Consider the following 16,408-nt stretch of genomic DNA (forward strand, 5'->3'; position numbering starts at 1 on the left):
TTTCTCTGCAAGTGCCCTTAGCACCAGAATCCAGTATTCAGTAGCCTAGAAGCCACTCTCCTCTTGAACAAGACTGCCACGTATGGGTAACAAGCAATTCAACAATGATTTTCAGTTCAAATACAAGTATCATTTTCATACAGAATATACATGTACATGAGACAGTATCACATACAAAAAAAAAGAAGCTGAGTTCATAGGTTGCACGAAGATGAATTTAGACACCTCTATCTGTTGTAAGACTTGTCCATGTTTAGAAATATACTAAGACCACACAAACCACAATTTAACATGCCTGCAACAATTATTTTTGAGGAAAATTTGCTACTGGTGAGAACTGTAGCAGTAACAGAAAACAGGATGAAATTCCGAATGCTTCACTGCTAATTTTATACACTGGCTTGCATACTTAGTCCCATTGCTCAGACTGGTTTTCACCACTGTAAATCTTCATTTTTAGCTGAGGACTTCATTTATTTATTTTTGAAGACAAGATAATTTTATGTAACGGTGCATTTCAAGAGAGTTGAATAATTCTAGCCATTCCAGATTAAGTTTGCAAATTTTATGTCATTTCTTTAAACATTTAAACAGAGACTCAGTATTTAATAAAACAATGGTACTGCTTGCCTTAGTCCATATGTAATAAAAAAAAAAAAAAACTGAGAACGAAAAGAAATTCTCTACTGCTGTATATAACAAAATGAAAAGTTACTCAACTCCAGAAGACAAACTTTTAGTCTGAAAGCATTTATAGACCCCCTTGGATCTATCTTCTTCCTAGAAATAACACCATTATACTGAAACAGCAGCTGCTCCTTACCTGAAAAGAGTTCATGCGCTGAATTGAAGGGGGTAAAGAAGCAGTACTCAAACTCAGCATCAGAAGTAATTCCAGACACGTTTCTGATGGAAACTTTAAAGGATGAACTCCAAAATCATTTTCCCAGGCATCAGCAAGGCTAAAAAGTAAAATGAAATAATTCACATATCTAAAAAAAATTAAACACATACTAGAATATGGCACAGAGTTGTGATGAAAGATTATCCTCACTTGTCACGCCTGTCCTTATAGTTAAAGATAACTGTTTTAACAGAAATATAGGGTGCATTTAAAGCACTTTATGCCTACCATCAATTTTACAAAGAGCTGCATAGTGTGAAAAGAAAACTTAGCACACATTAGAAGAATGCACTCACATTTCTTAATCCAAGTTTGAATATTTCTGAATCGATTCTCAACTACCATTTCCAAGCATATGCTTTTACACATAGAGCATCCTAACTAGAGCATAGTGCCTCCATTTTCTGTTAAAATAAATAAGTCCTTTCACCTCTGAAACCACCAAAGGCCAGACGATTTCTAAAACTGATGTTATAATGTTCTCACTAGAATTCTACCAACAGTCAACAACTGTTGAAAAAAAATCAGGGTTGATGCTTACTAACCATGACAACAGACAAACGTACTACATCTTTCTCATCCTAAAGCTAGAGCAAGCAGGTCACTTTGACACAGGAATTCTAAGCCAGACAGGGAATGAGAAGGGTGCCTGAGCTAGGCACCCTCTGGCAGTCTGGATGGCACTGCATCACTCAAGGTCTTCATAAATGGCTAAGACCAAATCAAAGCACAGAGGCCAAAACCTTCTGCACAGCAACAGTCCTCATAAATTACTTCATATGCTTTCACTTTTGCCAGACAAGTCTACAAAAGCTGGTTTTAAGCTACTACAAATACTGTTTGCTAGGGCAGGAAAGCAAACAGTTCAGAAGACACCCTGGAGTCTTTAAAGATGTGAGCAGCTAAGTCCCCAAATACGCTGTCCCTATTAAAAGGATTCTGTAAAAATAATCAGTGAATGGTCAAGCCCGAGAGAGGCAACTCTGACTGGGCCAGAGATTCTGTCAATGGTGCAGGGCAAAACATCTAGCTTTACACCATGGTCACTGAGCTGCCAGCAACCAAGGACTGGGTTTCATCATCTTTTGTAACTTCTTTTCCAGACATAATTAGAAATTTACCTTGGTAATCCCTATTGTGTCTTTGTTCTACATTTTTTTACAAGCTTATCTGGTAACACAGGCAAATCTAGGTAAATCTAGCAAAACAGAGGCTTTAAGTTTTTCACAAATCAGCAAGTCTAAACAAAGCAGTGTGCAGGCACCTTCAAACACAGTTAAGAGTGTTTGGAGACTGGAGGTGACAATATGATAAGGTACTGGGGCTCAGAAAGGTGTTTCCACAGATCAGTGCACTCTCTGCAACGAAACTTTTTAGAACTCCAGGCCATACTGAAAACATTACAACCTAAATCACTACTTTGATTCTATTTTTTTTTTTTTAACTTGAGAATTTTTTTGGAGCTGCCTCCCCACACTGAAGTTTGACTCATACAGCACTGATACTGCATTAGGGCATTTTGAGTCTGTTGACTTATCTGAGGGGAGGACTGTTGCTATGAAGACATCTAGCCCAATTAGACTGTAATTTCTGTTTATTAATAGCTCAATTATGAGCGTTTCCTGAAATGATTCCAATGTGTTCCCTCATTACAAACAAACCACATGTGTCCTAGCAGTTATGGCTCCAGGAACACTCAAGTTATGAAACAGTCTTCATATCTTGTCCTTTAGCAGCATCTAACACATGAGCTTGTGGTAAGTTTGTGCTTTGTTAGGCCATGTCTCTTTGTTTTTCTTTACTCCTATTCATGGGAGTATTTTTCTACAATCTTCACTGCAGAGGACGGAGAAAAATGTCTACTTAAAACCAAAAGAAATCTTACTTTTTAATCTTTGCTGCAGGGAATCCTTCTGTACAAAGAGGATTGTCTCTCTTCCAGTACAAGAGAAACTATTTGCTTTCTATTTACTGAATGAGCCACACTGGCTAACCTGCTTCTCAGAAGAGCGAGCAACTATGGAGGACAGCTCGTACCAGACCAACCCCAAATGCCAACAATTTGAGTTTGCTGAAAGTTCCTTACCATAGATCCAAAATTGTGCTTTGCTCTCCTAATTTTAGAAATAGAGTAATAGATTTCGACATGAAGATCGGACAAATTGTCAGAGAGAGTATTGGGGAGAGCTAAGGGCAAAGACAAAGATGATGCCAGAGGGATTCAGATGGGCTCACGGTAACTTTGGATACAGATGGGATTGAGTATGCGCATACTTTCTTTCCTTCCTTCTTTACTCAGCTGTGAATTCTTGCTTCTAAGCTTCTCATGAGAGAAAGCAGACTGGGCCAAACACACACCTTCAGGGAGAATTTTTTCTCCCACAGCACATTGAATCTACCTCTATAAGTTACCATCATTCAGTTTTGCCTAAGAGCAACCTCTCAGACACAAAAATCCCCAGCCCTGTTCATTGCAGAGGTGTTGGACTAGACGATTTTTAAAGGTCCCTCCCATCTCAAATCATTCTATGAAAAAGGGCAAGAATCAGAGCTCTTCCCAGTGTTAATTCAAACTTGAGATGCTATCCTTGCAGATTAAAATAACATCTCAAACTCACTCTGTTTCAGCTACAAGACATGCTTTAATCTAGTCCATGAAAAGACAATAAACAGGCATAACATTAAAGCATGGAAGATCTTCACGTAAACTTCATTTCAAGATAGACATGATCAATGGTAATCAAAGCGCTTAATATACTTCAAGCAGACATTTCAGAACTGAAAGTAGCATAGAAATTGAACAGAATAAAATTCTACTTCAGGGGTAACCTATGTAGCTACTATGCTAATATGAAATAATTACATCCAATGTGCTAAACTTCCAAACTGGAAATACTGACAACAAAAAAATAAAGATGAAAGGCTGAGACTACCCTCCTCCCATCCCTTTCAGTACTTTCTCCAAGGAACAAGTGTGAAAGAGAGGTTTAGACCATGATATCATCAGTCAAAGCAATACAGCCAGGAAAATAGAACTCCTACAGCAGAATGAGCAAGACAATTAGAAAAAAAAACACAAATGTCAGAATATTTTCAAAGCTGTTTATAGGATAAATGTGAAATTTGCCTCTCTTTAGAAAAAAAAGCAAATCTTTCCTGAAACTCGAACAACTGATTCTGAAAGCAGAGATGAGCAAAACTTGAAAACGTTTGTTCAGACATGACTACAGATAAGACTAAAGGTAAACCAGTTACTTCTCCAACAGAAGTAATTGATCATAATGTTTTCAGATGCATAAATTTGATTCATCAGGTATTTCTCCAATGGTCATTATGGAATTGCTCCATGCCTACATAAGACAATAAGATGAGAAAATAATGTCTTTAGAAGCAATGTTTACAACACCAAAATAATGAATAACATTTCTTTTACAATTCCTTGACTCTAAGTTCTAGCAAACAAACCCAGTTACCATTCAGGTCATGGCATACCAGCGAAACAAGAAAAATCTTGATACGTATTTAAAAGTCATTAGAGAAATGACTGGAACCTAAGATTTTGGAATGTTTAAAAAAAAAAAAAACTGGACAAAATGTCTCACTGCTTTTTTTCTTTTGTTCAGAAGAAGTTGAGCTGCTTTTTCTTTCATTAATGCCAAGGTTATTAATCAAAAGTAATCATCTTCTACTGTGCATGTCATTCACTTCAAAAATGCACCTGTCTTAGCAAAATACAAAACAGATTGCTTTTGAAGAGGAACAGGTAAATTCCCTTTTCACTTTCCAGAGCAACCTTATCCCTATCTCTTATTTAGCAAGGTACTTCTCTTAATAGATTAACTTGGGGTAGTCTACAAAAATCAAAAATGAAAACAAAAAACCTCTTACTCAAAGAACTAATCCATGCTACTGCAAAGGCACTGGGCTAATTCCACCTGATTATTTACAATCTAAGTAAAGATGCTCTACAGTTAGGGTTCCAAATACTGAGGAACACCTGAAAGAGATGACTACAAGGTAGCTATGGCTTCAGTGTTTTGTTAAATAAAAGCCATGCTGAAGAATGTAATAGAAAAGCTGACAGACTCTCAGGATTCACTGAATGTTGTTAAATGTTTCCTTTTCCAAAAGCAGCAGTTCTGATATAAATGACAGATGACTTTATTGAACCCAAGGACAAACTTGCTAAATTAAATAACTATTTGTAAAAATGATTTAATCTAAAAACAATTCTAAATTACAGTTGATGATGTCTACATACTTAATATAACAGGAGGCTAAGTTATTTATATTTCTCATTATCCTTGCAGTGATCTAAAAAATTACAAAAATCAGTGCATGCACATTAGCTTCTAAGCTCTTGCCAAAATTTAAATAATACAGAACAGTAAGAAGTGCAGTACTTTCAAAGCCTACAATACATTCCTTTGGAAAAAACTTTCATTACAGAACCAAGGCACTGTTTTCCTCTTAAAACAACATCTGCAGTCTTGTTCAAATGTGGTTCACTTTTCTCCTTCAGCAGCTGAGAGCGTCAAGTAATTTTTTGAGCAGACCTTCCCTAGGATCTTCACTAGTTGTATGGCACCCCAAATTAACAGATATTAAATCTCTTGAAAGTGACAAGGCAACAATAAAAATGTAACCCAGTGGTATTCTTACATGGGGATGAGCAAGAGCAGTGGAACACATTAAGGGGAATAAGAGGACATACAGCAATAATCCAGGAACCCACACGAGTTGTTTTTTTTTTTTTTTTTTTTTTTTAGTATTTAGTGCAATGGACAACAGTGGCCAATAAAAACATTCCACCTCCACCTCTAAGCTGTGAACCTTTTTTTTTTCCAGTGCATCATCATACCGAAAGGACAGTTTAACACTGAACTTCTGTAGCTCAAAACAGTCCTAAACACTCTCCTGTAAAGGAGTCTTGCGATAAAATTTCTGACACTTACATCACATATGTATTTACACATAACAGCATACAAATAATTTATTAATTTTATAGAAATGAATATAGAGTAACATAACGCACACATGTAACATGTGATGACATAACCATTAATAAGATTCTCTTGGCTTTATTCTATTAAACCGAGCAACCATGTATTTCTGGAGGTGGGTAAGAAAGAAGTTAGATAAAAATCCAGAATAAAAAAAGAGGTTTAAAACATCCTAACCTACAAAACATGAGCCCTCCTTAAACATTCAACATGTTATCATTTGCAGGAGATAAGTTCTTTCATACTAATAAAAAAGGCTTGTAACGTAAATTCAAATTTAATCTCAGAGTACCACCTGCTCATTGCCATATCTCTCAAAGTGGCTGGCATAAGAATATCAGATGTTCTGGTACTGTTTCAAAGGGCATTCTAAGTAAAATTATCCTACCTGATCCCAGAAATGTTACACCTATAATTTTCTCATTGGTAACTCCAATATATAGCACAGATTAAGTACCTCATGCTAAAAAGTACAATGAAAGACATGTATTGAATGGCTTTGTTTGCATGAGAAAACTGCATAAGAATCTTACCTACATTCTTTCTATTTACATATTTTAAATTACTTCAATACTTCTCAATGAGCTTTGATTATTTTAAATTATTTAAGGAAAGTCAGAGAAGTAAAAGCTGCCTACCTGTAACGTACACATCATATTCTCTTTTGTTTTGCATCAACACACATTTTTATTAGACTCAATTGTCCATTATTTACTTATATGTAACTACGATGACTTCAGTGCTGTTAAACAAAAAGACTACTAGCACAAATGAGAATTGTGTTTAGCTCACAGAATTCAATTCTTGTTTTCTCAAAATGAAAAAGGAAAAAAAAAAAAAACAAAAAAACAACAGAAAACCAAACTGCATCAGCACACTGTGCCAACACAGATATGATCATTTACAGATAGGTAGAGGTATTCCTCTGAAGGCTATCCTTCTGCATGGAAATAAATCTTTAGATTTTAATTCAGTCCAGGAGTAACTTGCCTTGGAGCACATCATTTCAAAGCAAAGCTTGGCACACTCCACCAGATTAAAGGTTTTTGGGTGCCAACTGCCTTTTTGTTGCTGTTGTTGTTGTTGTCTTCCCTCTTCCAGATGGCAGGTAGGCAATTTACAAAGCATTAATTTTCAGTTGCAAACTCTATCACTCATGAAATATTTTCATTCACTGTAAAGCAGCAATAATTGTACAGTATTAGATAGACCAAGCAGAACTTCAGCTGTAAGAATCTCTGAAATTATACTTAAATATCACAGTGAAGGACTAGCAGGTGTTCACCTATCCTGTCACCCTCACGCTCCAGATCCATAATGCTTAAAAAATATATTTGAAAAGCTAGATCAAGCATCAATTATAGGGCAGACTTATGTTCCATGGGACATGTAGATGTGTGGGACCATGAACAATTTGCAAATACACTAAACTTAAAATTCATGACAGTTCTCATACTACACACAGATGGCCACTGAGTACATCTATGATACTGTCATCTTCGTTGAGCTTCAGCATCAGGTAAGCAAAAATAATCTGATCTGAGAATAAAGAGAAAAAGGAATTTTAATTTTGAGAGAACTGATCTTGGATACAAAAAAACCTCAAGCCTGCTGGCTACCTCCCATGACATGTCCTACTAGCAAAACCAGAGTGCATAAACGTACAGAAGCAGCACCTATATCCACAGTCAATCCATAACAGTAATTGTGTATGGGGAAATTCTTCATTACTCTGCAAGATCAAGAGTTTATGGTAACAGCTGAAGCTATAAAAGCCCAAGCTACCAAAATAAAAAACAAAAAAAACCCCACAGTTCTAACTTTCAACAAAGCATTTGACTGCAAACAATACAAGCTCATGGAAAAAACAAAGCTCCTGCAGGACTTCTGATGGGCAAACGTATAGGAGGCTAGACTAGAATAATCCCAGGTTGAAAGGAACCCACAAGAATCGAGTTTAACTCCCAGCTCTACACACCACCCAACGCTCAAACCCCATTACTGAGAGCGGCGTCCAAATGCTCCTGTAACTCCTGCAGCTCAGGGCTGCACCCACTGCCCTGGGCAGCCTGTTCCACACCCACCATGCTCTGGTGCATGGTGCAGAACCTGTCCTTAAGTCCCATGACTCTCACCTGACAACATCATGCCATTCCCTTGGGTGCTGTTGCTGTCACATAGAGCAGAGCTCAGCGCTGCCCCTCCTCTCACTGTGAGGAGCTGTAGCCGCCATGACGCCTCCCTCAGCTCCTCTGAGGGCTGAGCAAACTCAGGGACTTCAGCCACTCCTCATCCACCTTGCCCTCAGACCTTTCACCATATCTGCAGCTCTCCTTCCCATACACAGGTAGTTTTATATCCTGTAAACAGGATATCAAGAGAGCAAGAAAACACGGAAAACAATTAACGTATTCATAATGTATCCCTTTGAACTGCTTTTTGAAATTACCTACATCTTTTCTTCTTAACTGAGTGCAAGAGCAGAACTCACTACTCTTCGAAGTAGAAGTTTAACACAGAATTTCTCATTTAAAAAAAAAAAAAACAAAAAAAAAAAACAAGCAAAACACAGATCAAGAAAGCATGGGAGCACAGTTCTTTCTAGGAGTTGGCTGAAGTTTGTTGCGACTGCTCTTGAACACCCACACTATGCAGAATTGCTGGCATTGCTCCCAAGTACAATGTAATGGCAGAGTTCTCAGCAGCAAGGCAACGTGGTCCCTCTAAAAGCAGCAGCAAATTGCTCCTGTAAAAACTGCATGGCCAAAGCTTTAGAAATGTGCTGCTTTAGTTTAATGGCTGTGTTAAGGCTTTAAGCTGCAGTTTTAGAATGCCTTACTGTACGTAAAACAGGTGGTAGGAACTTCAAGTAGTTTTGCTGAAAACAATAAAAATTCAGATTGCTGCAGCCACATCACTGTTAATGAACAATTTATCATTCTGGAGGATGGCAGTACCAGTGGTTATCACCACCCAGATTAGCAACAGTTCTACTATGATTGCAGACTGAAGTTTTCTTGGTTGTAGTCACAGGTATGCCTACAGCTCAGAATGAGGGAATAATTTTGTCCCTTAATATACTTTTCTTAATCTTTAGCACCTCTTGATTCCTTCCTGGAATACACCTTAATATAAATTACAACAGATTGTGCTTTATTTCCCCTATGTATGTCAATAACTGTAGCCTAACTGTGCTTGGGATGGATTCAGAGGATACAAAGCAGCATGCTACTGACCTACTGCTAAAAGCCGGACTAGCACATCACTTTATAAGGAGTACCAAATGCATGTACCAGAACAAATGACATAAAAGGACAGCCTGTGATTAACAAAACATTCAAATTCTTTTTTTTTTTCTTTCTTTTTTTTCTTTTTAACCTCCCAGCATTTCAGCCATTGCTCTAAGCTGGGCAAACAGGAGTAAACCTCCTCAAGTAAGTCACATCTTGAAGGGTTTATCTCTAAAATTGTCTGCCTGGTTTAAACGTCAATGGTGGTAGAAAGAGGGTGTAACTGGCAAAGCAGACACAAAGTACTGCCACATACTTCATTCCCTCAGAGAATGAAACAGTATTTATCTGTGTATTTTCTCCATAAACCAACCCCAAGAATGTATAGAATCTTACTGAATGACAGCTCTGCTGGTTACTTCTATTTGCCTTTCAACTTTAGTGGAGCTTCTGTAAAAGCAACAAGCCTCCTTGCGTGATCATAGAGCAGCACTTCTCCGTGCCATCTTCCTCCCTCCAAAAAGGGTAAGAAAACAGATTGCCTCTCAGCCTCTCCAGGCATCATGATGCTCGGCAGAAGCCCCAAAGAAAACACACAGTTTCCCTGCTCTCTCTTGGAATACATTTTTACCAAACTCTCATACAGGAATGATTTTACAGACTTCTTCCTTCTTCAGGCTGGGAGCTCCAAAAAAAAAATTATATATATACAGCAGGAAAACTCAGCAGGAAAATGTATTTATTGATACTGGCACATCCTGAGTTTTGAATACCAGGATGCTAGCAATAGCAGTATTCCCCATAGGTGCTTTTACAGCTCTTCATGAAAATATAACTTTAATTTAAGAATGATCCAAATCAGATAGCATACTGTAGAAATAAGACACATGGTGTCAACTATCATATTACAAATACAAGGGTCCCTGTGTATAAATATTACATTCAATATGTGAGAATTATTTTGTGCTATGTAAAATGTGGAAAACTTAAACAGGCAATCAAATACAAAACCTATCATGCAAAGATAGATAAAAATATATATTGATTAGTATTCTAATTAATTCAATAAGAAAGGATCTAAAAACCTAATAAACAGTCTGTCCGGACTCTTCAGTCCATTTAATTCTCCATCTGTATCTTCCTAAGAGGAAGCAGCAGGGGATGCAAAACTGAGGTCCCAACAAAGGTACACATGAATAAAAATTGTTTCACATACAAAAAGTAGAGATTTGAGTGCTGAAAAATGAGGTTAGGAAATCTTATTAATTGTACAGGAGAATGAATTCTTTTCCTAGAGAATGAGGCAGACCATTTGCATCTTCCAGCATCTTTCTTCTTCAGTATGGCAAGTAGTTTCCTTTTAACAGTGACAGTTGTTCTCCACTGCTAGTTCATAGCATAGTGAAATGGCCTTAAAATTTAAGAGGTGCTGTAAACACGTTTTTCTTTTTATACCAATGTTGAATAGTAACTTTAGCTTTAGGGCAAAGGGATGTATAGGAAAGAACCTTCGTACTTCCTTCTCTCCATGTTTTCAGCTCTATTTTTAACAACTCCCTGTCATTTTTCAAGTGCACTGTACCATCTGAAAAGCAGCTTTGCTTTGCTAAACATAGAAAAGTTTTTGTCTTTAGTAAGGACTTAGATAAATAAACCCAACCCTCAGTGGACCTTGTTAAAGCAAGAGCATAAATTTTTTACACTTCCTTATGAGTCTGGGAAAAAAAAGTCTATGTATCAGTCTGAACTCATGCTGACTAATGTGGTCTCAGGGAAGGGACTATTGAAATTCATGTGTATAGTCATTAGAAAGAGATTTATAGATGCAATTATGATAAATCAGCACAGGTTGATTAAGTAATGATTAATTGTTTAAAAAAATTAATGTTAAAGCCAAAATAGAAAGCATGCAGAACCAAAGTTTGAATATATGGCTATAAAGCCAGTAATTTGGTGGTTCTGTGCATGGTGTGCATTAGGAGATATTTAAACCACATGGTTTCAGCAACCAGTGACCTGACTGAGCCAGCCTAGGACAGCTGATGGAGAAACCCCAGTTGGTGACCCTGCTTGGATATCAGAACTGCTCATCGCTCATATCCTAAATTGACACAGTTCACGGCAGCATCTTTAAGCAATGGACAACCAGCAGAAGTTTACTTTCAACCACATGCTATGAGCTGCAGCAGGTTAAGGACTTGAAATATAAGCACATTATCCATGCTGCAAAGGCAGGACCAACAGCTGGTACAGTGACCTCAGCAACCAATCCAAGCTAAATTCTGAATGAAAAGCATGGTTGGCTAAAGTGAGCCAGTCCAAGTTCCTCATCTAGTCAGTGGAAGAAGCACTAGAATGGTTTGCTTCATGGGCAGACTGCGAACCCAGTAAGCAATGTGGTACTATCCCCTTCCAGTAATATGTTACTGGTAATCACCAGTGAAGACCAGGGAAGCATGTCATTAGGGACTATGGTCCATATGCCACAGAGCTCTTACCTGATCACTTAACAAGACAAAGTTATCTCTGTTCGGTCTTCCAGTCAAATGGTGTGAACTGTACTCATGTTAGATGCAAGTGTTTTCCTACCAGGCCTCTCCAATTACCTGCCTCTCTTTCTGCACTGCTCCTCCTCACAATCAGATCAACCAGCAACCTTAACACCAGCATTTAGGAGCACACAGAATCTTCAATACTCTATCCTAACAGCACTGATTTCAGATATTCATTCAGGGCTCTAGACTACTAACAAGGAATAACAATTATTTTCTCAGAATAATCAACCAGGCAAGTGGAAAGTTATTAAAAAAAAAAAAAAAAAAATCAAGGTTGAATGAACAATGCTTTGTATAATCCGTGACAGCACAGCGTTGTTCTTGCCCTGTACCTAACTAAGCCCCTGGGTTCCACAGCCACAGCATAAAAGCACTTTCCTTGATGTTCTCATGCTCTCATTCATACTAACTGTGCCACATGAACATTTGCATATGCTCCATAAACCTTAATTCCCTTTTTAAAACCTATTATGCCAAGCAGGAGGCCATTTCTGAAGTTGAAATGGATTTTCAGTACACTAAAGATTAAAATGTTTTCTGGCCCCAGATTTTTAAACCTCCGGGTAAAACTAAATCATTTCCACAATGCTGCTTATATTCCATATGGAAGTAAACACAAATAACAGACACTCCAGAACATTATGTCTGAACCCAAAGGGAGAAGTTATCCTACTGCAGAAATAAATGCTGTAATCACTATTCACAAAATGCTCTCAGCTTGCTACTCTAAAGTTATTCTATTTTTTCCCCCCCAATGTAACTGACTTCAGGAGCGAAGCAAATTCAGTATTTCACAATGTAATTACAGGAACCTGCTGCAGAGTAGGGATCATCACAAAACACAGAATCAGCCAATCCTGAGAACTTCAGAAAAGCAAAACTTACTTCCACTCACTGGGTCCACACCTCTGCCAATATAAAGTCTAATTACTGAAGTTAAAATTTCCCCATATGCCATACTTTTGCCTTCTCACTGAAACTATTATTTCCCTGGAACAGTTTACTTGTATCATCTTTTTTTTTAACTCATTGATGTGACTATGGCAAAATCTGTGCAGATGTCTCCTCTATGCATGGTAGAAAACAATATTGGCATTAAAATACTATGTGCAGCTACAAGTCAGGTTTAAAAGCTATTAAACTCTAAATAAATGAAATCAGCAGTCAAGCACACAATTTTCTTTCCTAAAAATAATCCTCAAAACCAACCACAAATCTAGAAAGAACAACATTCCACAAGCCCCTTTTCCCTGTCCTCAGCCAGGTCAGCTTTCTAATGTGCGTGGGAGTGCTGCTCCACCAAAAAATTCAACCCTTCACAGAACTGCCCCTCATTTTTTATTTTTTTTATTTATTTTTTTTTTTAACCTGCCTTTCCTCAGAACTAGTTCTCAAGTTTTAGCCTTAACCACTCGGAAGCTTGCACCATTTGTAATTGTAGAGATTTAACAGTGTCAGTATAGTCCACAGCCATGCTGCTGGAGCTCCCCGCAGCATTTGTAGAGCTGTCCAGAATCCTGTTGCAGACATGAGGCAGAGCTGGAGGTATCACAATCAGCCCTTCTGAAGTAGCACTGGGTGGGCTATGCTGGCCACACACATGTACCTTGACACAGTCAGGTAACTGAATACAGATGATTTCGGCTCTTTAATTTTTATGAGCTTTCTTAAAAGAATTATAGATCTAAAACAAAGAAGTCCAGTGTCAGCTTAGAAGCATGAGGAACAGGAAAGGAAGCCTGGCAGCTGAGATCTGGATATGAACAAGAGTGGCACTGGAATTAAAAAACAGAAAGAGAGAATATTTAAATGAAAGACTAAATGTAGGTTTAGCCAATTTAAGATCATGCTGAAACGGAACTTGATGTTAGAAACAGAGCAAAATACAGATTTGATGAAAAGTGAAGAAGGCACAGAAGGACTAATTCGCATCCTCCAGTACAGTGAAAATCAAATCTTCCGAGTAGGTTAGCTCATTCAAAGAGGTGATGCAACAGCAGAAGTAAGGCAGCTGCAGGTAACATACCGAAAACCCTTTGCAAATGAAGTTAATCAGGTAAAGAAATAATCCAATGATGCTGCTGAACATGAGCTCAGTCAAGACCATGGTAACTTGTCACTCTAAAGAGAGAACAAGGTGAAGGAGAGCTGGAAAGTATTTTGGCAGGTCTGTGACAGAGCTGGAACATTGAACTAGAAGGTTCTTCCAAGTCAGAAAGCTTATTTCTCTGCATGAAAAGAAACTGTGTCAAAGTATTCATTTTTACAATTTTAACACAGAATTCTTGTTTGGGTTAGAAGTGACCTTGAAGATCATTGTCACACAGTTAACCAGATCAATCTATGCCCATGTCAGGGGGGCAGCAGGTAAGGAAAAGAGAAAAGGGCTAGGGACATAGGAGCTGGGCTCAAGGAAGAAAAAAACAAAAAAACAGCAGCAATGATCTCTGGAGGAAAACTTATTTTACTAACTATAATATCGGAATGCAAGATAACCCAATATCACAAAATCTAATTGAAATTGAGACTAATAAATCAAATAAAACAGGAGAGATTGTTCCTGAGACCATGTCAAACCTGAAAAGCTTGGTATGGCTAGGAAAGCACCCTCTGACACACACTGCAAGGCAGTAAGAGACTGCGCAACCAGGAAGGGCCAGATCCCATGACTTCCATGATGTACAGGGACAGGTACCTGGGATTGGAGCATTAACACTTCAGCTCCCAGTGCACTACATGATGTTATGATGTGGAATACCGAAAACAATCAAAACCATGACGATTCCAACCCACCTGCTGTGGGGAGGGACACAAGCCACCAGCTCAGGTCACCTGGAGTCCATCCAACCTGGCCTTGAGTGCCTCCAGAGATTGGACACGCACAGCTCTCTGGGCAGCTGTGCCAGCGCCTCACCATTATTCTGAGGAAAGAACTTCTGCATAACTCTGAACTATATCTCCCTGCCTTTTAGTTTACAAGTGTTATTCCTTGCACTGTCACTGCACTCCCTAGTGAAGAATCTCTCCTCATCTTCTTTTCGAGCTGCATCTTAAAAGCAGTTATGCTTCTTGGAAATTATTCCCACTAAAAGGTACCTCACTGTTCTGACACTAGAAATCTTCCAATCTTCAGATCAACTTCTTCATAATCAATGATATCACTATGTTCTCCAGTTTCTTTTGAAGACAGTCGATGAACATTTACAGCTACCTGGTACCCATTTGCTACTTAATTTTCAGCAATATGCAGAGTAAAGACTTGCATCATATGTAATGGTGATAAAAGAAACCCAGTTGGACAACTGTGAATAAAATTCAATGGTCCTACCCATACAAGAGAGCTGCAGAGGTGCTAAAAGCATCTGCAGAATTGCTAAACTGGGAGACAAAAGCAGTTTCTCATCAGCTCCTTTCCTTTTACAGAAGCCACCAAGTCTCAGCAGTTTCAGAAGTTACAAAATTCCATCTTCAATAAAACAAATGCAAACTAAGTTGAGAGATGCTTAGTCATCACGGCATGCTTCAAAACTAATAGGCCTTAATATTATTAATGACATGCAGCCACTGCTGTTCAAAATACCGTAGAGGAATATAATTTCACAGCAATAATACGCAAACAGATGGAAATGGGAAGTAACAACAAACAAATTTTTAGGTGTGACTACAACAAGTAAAGCTCCCTTTATAATGATATTAGACTTAAAATGCACTGAATCATTAAATATCTGAAGACTCATCTTCCTGTAATGTTTAAATCTGTTTTTCGAATCTTCGCAGTACAGTATTCACTCAAACTAGTCAGAATTACTGTGGGTTCTTTTTTTCTTTCCCCAATTAAAAAAAAAATACTCCCCAGCTTCTGAAGGAAGCCCAACATCTGGAAAAAAAAGTGTACAAACGTACGGAAATATTTCAACAGCTTTTTTTCCTGTAGGTCATGCAGTTGTTTTCATCACGAAATATCAACTTTTGACAAAGAAGAGAAAATACAACATATTGTTAGTCTTACTGCTTTGTGAGGAACACAGGACAACTCAGAAGCTAGCCAAAAAGGAAAGAAAATTGTACAAAAAGTGCAGCTACAATGCCTGATGCACCTCAGCAACATTTCCATACTGAAATAAAACTGTTTTGGAAGGTTTAGAAAAATCAGTTTATATGAATGAAAAATGATTATGCTTAAAAAATGTTTAAAAATCAACTTCTAAACAGCTCTGCTACTGACTTTACACTGCAGCCTTGATCAGTATCAACAGAACTTAAGTACGAGCTTAAAGGCCCAAGTTAGTGCACTGGAGACATAGGTGTTCAGTTGAAAAAAAATGGCTGCAGTCATCTTCTAGAAGAGACACCATACAATTTTGCCTTCCCAAGGTAAGCCAGCAAAATCACAACCCAAAGAAGCTCTCAGTGATGTCTGTGTTGCTGCCTCCAGGTACACAGATGGCTCTCTAAGAATCATTATCTACTTCTGTCACTGTGAAGTAAGGAAAAATACGAAGGCTTAAGACGTATGCAGGTAGAGCATACAAGGCTGGGAAGAACGCAGACCAAACGTAATACTCTTAAGTACACACAGAGGGGAAATAGGTGCAGACAATCTAACTTCTGAGTACATCTACCAGTTCTGCCTTCAGCAACTATTTGACTGCAATTCAGTAATGTATTTCACTTAAAACGTAAAACTTCAGCAATTTTATTGCCTGAAACAGTACC

General features: G+C 38.0%; 1 protein-coding gene across 7 annotated transcripts in view; it reads right to left on the bottom strand.

Moving 5' to 3' along the window:
- The window catches only part of UBE3D (ubiquitin protein ligase E3D), a 79,467-nt gene that overhangs the window by 33,466 nt on the left and 29,593 nt on the right, over positions 1–16,408 (bottom strand). For 6 of the 7 annotated variants that reach the window (XR_006168417.1, XR_006168420.1, XR_006168416.1 and 3 more), the window contains exon 9: positions 824–962. Coding sequence is in view for 2 of the 7 variants with exons in the window: in XM_042816631.1 (XP_042672565.1) it covers positions 824–962 (139 nt within the window). In the remaining 5 variants the exon portion in view is untranslated. Of the gene's footprint in view, positions 1–823; positions 963–7,276; positions 7,447–16,408 lie in introns of those variants that run through there. The other variant, XM_042816652.1, reaches the window with a different exon arrangement.

The sequence above is a fragment of the Centrocercus urophasianus genome, unplaced genomic scaffold (genome assembly GCF_019232065.1).
Source record: "Centrocercus urophasianus isolate 14NV4802_14NV808 unplaced genomic scaffold, USGS_Curo_1.0 seq_10, whole genome shotgun sequence".
Taxonomy (NCBI): Eukaryota; Metazoa; Chordata; class Aves; order Galliformes; family Phasianidae; genus Centrocercus; species Centrocercus urophasianus.